This window comes from Elephas maximus, chromosome 21 (assembly GCF_024166365.1).
Source record: "Elephas maximus indicus isolate mEleMax1 chromosome 21, mEleMax1 primary haplotype, whole genome shotgun sequence".
Classification (NCBI taxonomy): Eukaryota; Metazoa; Chordata; class Mammalia; order Proboscidea; family Elephantidae; genus Elephas; species Elephas maximus.
This window is the reverse complement of record NC_064839.1, coordinates 50136715-50144801: the sequence shown is the minus strand read 5'-3', so window position 1 is coordinate 50144801 and position 8087 is coordinate 50136715. Positions and strand designations below refer to the sequence as shown.

The 8087-nt window shown below is 56.1% G+C and overlaps 1 protein-coding gene across 3 annotated transcripts in view; it reads left to right on the top strand.

Annotated features, from left to right (window-relative positions):
• Positions 1-8087, top strand: part of TAF1C (TATA-box binding protein associated factor, RNA polymerase I subunit C) — a 112848-nt gene that overhangs the window by 102742 nt on the left and 2019 nt on the right. For 2 of the 3 annotated variants that reach the window (XM_049864445.1, XM_049864444.1), the window contains exons 1-14: positions 108-249; positions 2833-2971; positions 4262-4343; positions 4509-4606; positions 4699-4788; positions 4883-4956; positions 5604-5842; positions 5953-6069; positions 6139-6256; positions 6345-6416; positions 6529-6664; positions 6842-6985; positions 7663-7837; positions 7927-8064. In XM_049864445.1, coding sequence (XP_049720402.1) covers positions 2834-2971; positions 4262-4343; positions 4509-4606; positions 4699-4788; positions 4883-4956; positions 5604-5842; positions 5953-6069; positions 6139-6256; positions 6345-6416; positions 6529-6664; positions 6842-6985; positions 7663-7837; positions 7927-8064 — 1621 coding nt within the window. In that variant the 5' untranslated portion in view covers positions 108-249; position 2833. Of the gene's footprint in view, positions 1-107; positions 250-2832; positions 2972-4261; positions 4344-4508; positions 4607-4698; positions 4789-4882; positions 4957-5603; positions 5843-5952; positions 6070-6138; positions 6257-6344; positions 6417-6528; positions 6665-6841; positions 6986-7662; positions 7838-7926; positions 8065-8087 lie in introns of those variants that run through there. The other variant, XM_049864446.1, reaches the window with a different exon arrangement.

Below are 8087 nucleotides of genomic sequence, written 5' to 3'. Positions count from 1 at the left end.
CCCATTCCCTCTCCACCCGGGAGGTGGCGCTCACCGACGCCCGTGAGGCCGAGCTGGGAGGCGGGACTTCCTGTTACCGAGGCGGCACTTCCGGCCAGTCCCGGAAAATTATTAATTCACGCTGTGGGCGCGGTCCCGTTGAACTCCCTGGCGCGTGGGTGCAAATTTTGGGCTCTCTCGCGGGACAGGGGTCAGGAGAGCGTTGCGCAGGGGCCCATTTCCCAGACGAGTACGCCGAGGCCAGGGCACGTAAGTGCGCGCACCGCCCAGACGGGAGGAGAGAGCGCTGCCCACTGGGCGGCGGGAGACCGGGACTTGGGTCCGACAGGAGAGCTCGAATTTACCCGGCGGGCGGGCGCTCAGGCCCCAAGTTGTGTGGCTTTGGGACAAGTCACTTAACTATCTGCGGAATGGGTGATTAGCAGCTGCCGGTAGCTCACGGAGTAGTGCAGATTCTACAAATTGTTAAGTGTCGTAGCAGCTGCCTGGCGCATGTAGCACTAGATATGAGGCCTCTGCTCTTGTCGGGTTGAAAATGTGGGGCCTGGAGGTGGAGTGGGAAGAGGTCGTCGAGGAGGCTGGATTAGGGATATGCGTGAGGACATGGTCGAGTAGGAGATGCACGAGGAGAGACCGTTAGTATCCCCTTTACCATTTTCTGCGACTTTCTTGCTGTTCCCGGTCTTGGATTCAGCCAGACCTGTCCTATTTCTTCAGCCTTGGACGTAGGAAGGGCATGGAAAGCTTAGAGGGAGGGCGGGAAGCCGGCCAGGGGTGGTCGAGGCTGCTTGCCCAGGCAAGTCCTGGATTCCACCAGCGCTCTCAGTTGGCTTGGGTTTTTTGAGGCTGTTTGATTCTTTTCTCTCATTCATTCATTCCTAGATTTGTTTCTACAACTTATATGTACTGATTGTTAAACCCATTGCTGTCAAGTCGATTCTGACTCATAGTGACCCTATAGCAGAGAGTAGAACTGCCCCTATAGGGTTTCCAAGGAGTAGCTGGTGAATTTGAGCTGCCGACCTTTTGGTTAGTAGCCTAGCCTTTAACCACTCTGCCACCAGGGATACGGACTGATTATTACCAAGTGGCAAATACCAAGGCACTGAGAATATATGCACTTCATTTATCACAAGACCTATTAGAGCAGAATCAAACAGCCTCCTCCTTATGTATTTAACCACAAATTGCTGTGAATGCCCTAGAGGAAGGGTACAAGGTGTTGTGGGAGAAGGGTAGGATTGGAGAAACTGGGAGAGGATTCCCTGAGTAGGAGATCATTGACTCCAAATCTGAGTGCTGGGACTCAGTCTAAGCAGAGGAACAGTGTGCAAAGGCCCTGTGGTGAGAAGAGGCACGGTGAAGAACCAAAAGTAGATCAGCGTGGCTGGAGCCCAGGGAACGGAGAAATGAGCTGGAGACATTTTCTGTCTGCTGGGTTATGGGGGATGCAGCCACCTTGGAGAGGCTTGGGTGCCCCTTGACCTACAGAAGCTAGAGCTTCTGTAAAGATCCTGTAAAAATTCACTGAGCACCTCCTAGATCCCTTCCTCTCTCCTCTCCTACATGGGAAAGAAAATCATAGCAGCAGCCAGACATCAGGGACTCAGGAATGAATGGACACAGTTCATGTCCTCAGAAAGTTTGCAGTCTAGTGGAGAGACAAGCCAGACACATAAATCACAATTAGGATGAGGCTGATACGTGCTCTGAGAAACATTCATTTAGCTGGCAAGTATTTATATAGAACCTACTATGTGATAGGCAGTGTGTGGTGCTGAGAGTACCTGGATGTGCAGAGGTTACAGCATAAACTGATAAAACGCAATGGTGGTTCCAAGGGAAAAGATTTCTGCTTACTGGACTCTAATGTGAACGTTTGGTTTTGGATGCACAAGGATGCAGTGGTTCAGAGCACAGACTTTGACTCGCATGGGGGATCAAGCCTTGACTCTGGCACTATGAGCTGTTGACCTTGGATAAGTTACTGTCTAACATGCCTCAGTTTCCTGAACTCCACAATAGGGCCAATAGAAAGAAGTGTGAAGCTTATAATGCCATGTCTGGAGATGTGGGGCTCAGTAAGTGAGCACTGCCGTCCTTTTGCGTTTAATAAAAGAGGCAGGGGTGACCTAGCTGCTCTTCGTATTCTAGAGCACTTTGTATTCCCAAAACCCTTTGACATAAATTTATCTTTCTTCAACATAGTCAATCAGTGTGTTTTCTGGGAGGCCCTGTGCTTGACAGTGGGAAGATAGGTGGACAAGACTAAGTCCCTGGCTTTGGGGGAACTTGAGCCAAGCCTTGGGAGTTAGGGCTGCAAACTGCGTAATCATATCATAATGCAGGCTGATAAGAGCTGTGATAGAAACATCCCTCGCCGCTTGTTGGATGGGCATCCCTTAACGCTCTCCTCACGTGATCTGTTTTCACTACATGCCTCCTCGTTTCTCAAACTTGCCGAGCACTTTTCCGCCCAGGGCTTTTGCACTCGCTGTTTGTTTTCTTCGCAGTTGTCTGCGTGGCTCTTTCCCTCGTTAGATTCTAGCTTTGCTCGCCCAGCACCTCCTCAATGAGGCTGTCTTTGGTACCATTGCTAAAACCGCAGCTTCAGCCCATTGCTGTCTCCCCACTTGTGGTTGGCTGGTTTGTCTTAACGTGGCACTCATTGCTACCCAGTGTTAGGCTACGTATTCGTTTGTTTTTATTATCGGTGTCCCTAAAGAAAGCGGACTCCTATTAGGGCACTGTCACTCTCCCAGGAGCCCTGGAAGCCATTGTTGAATTCTAGTCTTGGGGAGGCCAGCGTGACTTGTGGTTCTTGTTTTCCAGGATGGACTTCCCCAGCTCTCTCCGCCCCACGCTGTTTATGAGCGGCCCCCTTGGTCTGAGCAGTGTCCCCAATCTGTCCTTTATGTGCAGCTGGAGAGATGCACTGACCCTGCCAGAGTCCCAGCCCCAGAGTGCTGAGGTAAGGATGACAGGAAGGAGCCCCGGCAGCTCCAGGGCGGGCCCCTTGGTCCCTCTTTTATTGCCCTCACACCACCTGGCAGGGGTGCAGAATGGGGTGGCATTAGCACAAATCAGCAAAGACACAGGCTGAGCCACAATCCTCTCCATTGGGATATGGGGGATGCCCTACCCGTCATAGCGGGCTTACTCAGTGGGAGCTGTTGGCTCGCTCTGTCTTAGCTCCCTCTCCCCACTCTTCCATTCCTTCATTTGTCTGACCCGTACTTGCTGAGCATCTCCTGCTGTGTGCCAGGTTCCTTAGCAGACATTGGGAATATTCATGGTTGGTAAAGTAGAGAGTCTGTGAAAACAAGGGAGACCGTTAATGAGATGGGTTGACATAACAGCCACGACAAGGAACTCAAACATACCAGTGCTCATGCAGATGGCACAGGACCAGGCAATAAGGCTGTTATGAGTTAGAGCCACCTTTATGGTAACTGACAGTGACAAAATCGGTATGACTCCTGCCCTCATGGAATTTGGAGTTTTACTGGGCAAGAATAAACCAGTGAACAGACCAGTGGATCAAATAGTTACAAATTGTGATGATAGCATTGAGTGAAACCAAAAGGCTGCTGGGGCAAAGCAGTTTGAGGAGGGAGACCAGGGGTGGGGTGAACATTTCTGGGGCTTCTGCATTTCAGGAGGGATGCTGGCTCTTCCTTTGGAATATAAGCCCGTCTGGTTGCCACTGGGAGACAGCCTGTCTATGGGATAAGCCAGGCAGAGGCGAGCGAATCAGAAAATAGAGATTTGTTGGGGGGAGTCAAGGATGTTGTTGTTAGTCACCTCCTTGGCAAGGAAGGTTTGACATGAAATTAACACCCCTCTGGGAGCCTCGCTGGTCAGTCCCCTCATTCCCCGAGTGTTTGAGCTGAGACGGCTCAGGCCAGCCTAGCAGGGGGAGGGGTATGTGGCCCATCAGGCCCCAGAGCCAGTGACCGTGAGGTCTCCAGAGTGAAAGTGAGAATTGAGTGGGATTGGGTGGGCAGCAGCAGCAGAGACGGTGCAGCTCAGAGGGAGGAGCACGGCTCTGGAGGCAGGCTGCCGGGGCTCAGAGCCCAGCTCTTCTCTGTTCACCTCCTTGGCCTCAGCCTCTTTTCGGTAAGACAACAGTTACAGCCACACCAACTCTGCAGGGTTGTCGGGAGGGTTGGATGAGTTAATGGACGTGAAGTACTTGCAGCAGTGCCTGGCGCCCAGGGCAGTACTCCATTGCATGTTGTCATTGTGGTTTTTCCTCTAGAATGTGGCATCACACTTGGCCAGGGACCTGCGATGGGAGCCGGAGACCCCTGGGCCCTTTCCCCTGCTGCCTCCTAGTCCTGGTAAGGGGTTCACCCCTCTACCCCGCCCCCTGAGGTCCCCTCTGCCTGCTAATACCTCCTGCTCTCCAGGGTCCTTGGGCACCTCCAGTCATCTGTGACACCTGATCCTACTCCTGCCCCACTCCAGACTCCGTAACAGGCTCCTGCCCTAATCTCTCCCTTCAGATCCCTGGGACCCTGGGCCGACTGCCCACGACCTGCTTTTCCGTGGTGGTCACCAGTCCTGCAGACGGCCCCGAGCCACACTGGATGTTACTGAGCAGGTGAGGGGTCCCAAGTGGCTGTGCAGTGTGGCTCTGGAGGCTATGCTTTGTGACCTGGCCGTGCTAGTGACCTTAGTGACGTCCTCCCCCAGCTCAGCCGCTTCCTGTGGGATCATGGAGACATTGCCTTTGGGCCCCTGGGGAACCTGATGCAGGAGAATTTCAAACTTGAGGGCGCACGGGTGAGTAGGCCCTGGCTGGTCAGCAGGGGACGCCCTGCTTCCCTGTGGGGGTGAGCCTTGGGGTGTGTGAGCTTGACAAGGCGTTTCCACACAGAGCCGCTCTAAGACGAAGACGGTGGTCAGTGTGAAGAGGCTGCTTCAGGACCTTGGTGGACACCAGCCCTGGGGGCAAGTGGCTAGTGAGAGAGGGCGCGGTGGGCAGGCCTGGCTGGTAGTGCACATGTGGAGAGAGCTGGAAAGCTAATCCAGGCTTCCGTCACAGTTGATTCCCCCTCCCATCTGCGGTCGACAAGCCATATTTCCTTGTACAAAACTTCCAACTCCAGCTAGCTTAAGGAGAAAGGGAACTTACGGACTTGTGTAAATTGTGAACTTCAGGCATGGCTGCACCCAGATGTTCCAATGATGTTATTAGAGCTTGGTCCCTTTGTGTTTTCTGATCCATTTGCCTCTGCCTGGCTTAATTCTTAGAAGGCTGTCTCCAAGTGGCAGTAGGATGGCTTTTAATTCCAAGGAAAGAGCCACTGTCTTTCCTGAGCACCAGCAGATGTCCTGGGAAGGACTCTCATTGGCTTGGCCTGGGTCTCGTGCCCATCTGTGAGCCAGGCGCTGTGGCCGGGGCACTGGAGTACTCTGAGTGGCCAGGTCTGTGTCATGTGACTGCCCCCGGGCATGGGAGTAGGGAGGGGTGATTCCTAGAGGAAGAGATTATAGGTAAATGAGAAGCATGTGTCACCTGCCCTGACCTCCCTGTGCCCAGTCCCCTTCTGCCATCACTACCACAACCTGACCCTCTTGCATCCTCTTGTCCCCAGGTGCCCCTGGGCATACCTCAGCCACCGGCAGCGCCGATTCTCTATCCTTGGGGGCCCGGTCCTGGGCGGGCCCGTGGCCAGCCTCCTGGGGGAGCTGCTGAAGGAAGAACTGGCAGGACGCTGGGGGCAGCTACTCTTGGATGATGCCTTCACTGGGGGTGCCCTGGCGTGGGTGCCCGGGAAGATGCCCCTGGTTGGGCAGCTGGTCTACCCCAATGGAGGTGCCCTGGACAGGCTGTGTATCCTCTCGCTGGGCAGGGCCCTACTGCCCTCAGGAGGAGGGGTGGGCGGGAAGCTGGGGGTTTGCAGTAATCACAGCTCACCCACTGATCCTTAGCATGAGGCCCAGGCTTCCAAGAGGTCAGTGTGACCCCAGGCAGTGACCCCCAGGTCCTTGGGGACCCTGGCCATATCCAGCTCCGAGGACCTGTCCGGCAGGTGGTGACGCGCACTGTCCAAGGAGAAGGTAAGGCCCATGGGCACCTCCCTCGCCAACCTGTGGGCTGACCCCTGACCTCCTCCATTCCCTCCTTAGCTCTGCTGGCAGTCCGCTCCGACTACCACTGTGCTGTGTGGAAGGTCAGTAAACAGGGGCGGCCGGCCCCACTCCAGGTGCTGCAGGTGGAGAAGGGAGCCACAGGGATCAATCTCAGGTGAGGGGAGAGGTGGGGTGGTCGGCCGGCCGGTGGGGGAGCTGGGGGACAATGGGTGACCGTGCTGAGTTGTGCTCTCACCCTGCAGCCCTCACCTGCCTGGGGAGCTAGCCGTCTGCAGCCGTTCCGGAGCCGTCTGTCTGTGGACCCCGCAGGATGGGTAATGTCCCTCCTGCCCCTGTAAAGATGCTCCATCCCAACAAAGTCAGGGGCCCCCAGTCCCTAGGTCCACTCTTACCCTTCTTCAGCCCTGGCTTTCTTACCTCTCCCAGGCTGCAGCAAGTCTACAAGGACCCTGAGACCCTAGTGTTCCGGGACCCCTCTCCCTGGCGCTGGGCAGACTTCACTGCCCACCCTCGGGTGCTGACTGTTGGTGATCGCACTGGAGTGAAAATGATAGACACGCAGGTGGGGTGGGGCTGACCGGGCGTCGGGGAGAGATCCACGGGGCAGGGACAGACCTCCCCTAAGGGTATGAAAGCAGCAGAGCCCAGGCGTTGGCGGCTGACCAGGGCAGGTGGAATGGGGATGATGAGGTCACAGACCTCAGACTGGGGAGGGGCTGACTCTGTTTTTTTACTCCAGGGCCCACCAGGCTGTGGTCTGCTGCTTTTTCGTGGGGGAGCAGAGGCCTCTTGCCAGAAAGGGGAACGCGTTCTGCTCGCCCAATACCTGGGGGAGTCCAGTCCGGCATCTCTGAGTCCCACCCTCCATCTCATCTGCACTCAGGTAAGCGTCCCTCCTTCTCCTGCCTCTCCCTGCTCCTCATTTCAGGCATTTACTGGGGCTTGCTAGTTGCCAGTGGCCCTGCTGGTTCCTAGGCCACCCACAAGGCCAAGCAGCAGTCACAGAGCTCTGGCATGTGTCTGTAGCTGAAACGGGCACCAAATCCTGTGGGTCACGTTCACTGGTGGGTCAAGAAAGGCCTCCCTTGGTGGTGATGGTTAGGTAGAGTTTTAGGTGTGAGTAGGGATTGCCAGGTGAAAGGTGGAAAGGCATCCCAGCGGGGGGAGCAGTCTCTTTCCTGATGTATTGAGGAACACGGGAGATCTCTGACAGGCTGCCTTTCTAGGCCCCAGGGTGTTTATAGATGTCTCTCAAGCCCAGGTTCCAGGGCCAGGTGGGTTTGGGGAAGCCAGGTATGGTCAGGGTAGGTTTCTGTGTGGTAATACTCCGCCGCACTTTTCCTGAGGGTCTGGCAGTCCCAGCGATAGCGGTGCCTGCTCTGGGAGGGAGACACCTCTTGGGTTGTGGGTAGACCAGGTGAGGTTGGCAAGGTGGTGCAGGCAGGTAGCTGCTGAGCTCATCCTGTGAGCCATGTGCGGCCCTTTGGAAAAGGGCCCAAGGGGAGAAGATTCTCACAGACATGGTTGTACCGTCACCATCCGCTTTTCCCTGGCCTGCAGTTCTCGCTCTACCTGGTGGATGAGCGCCTCCCCTTGGTGCCCATGCTGAAGTGGGCCCATGGCCTGCCCTCTGCACCCCTGATGGCCCAGTTGCTGCCCGCACCCTGCCCCGGTGCCCCTCGGCCCCTGCTTCTGGGGGGCCAGGGTGGCCAGCTGCAACTGCTGCACCTCTCAGGTGAGGTCCAGGCATGGACGGATGGTACGGGAAGGAGGGTGGACGTGGCCTGCCTGGGTTGGGGCCTAAGCTGGCTGTCCGTCTTCCAGGAGAGGAGGTTTCTGTACCCCGGCTGGCAGGGCCCCCTCAGTCCCTTCCAGCGAGGACCGACGCCCTCTCTGGGTTCCCTCTGCTGGAACCTGCAAGTCAGCGGCGGCTGCAGGAGCGGCTGGATGCTCCAACCATAGGTGCGGAGGCGGGTGGGGCCACA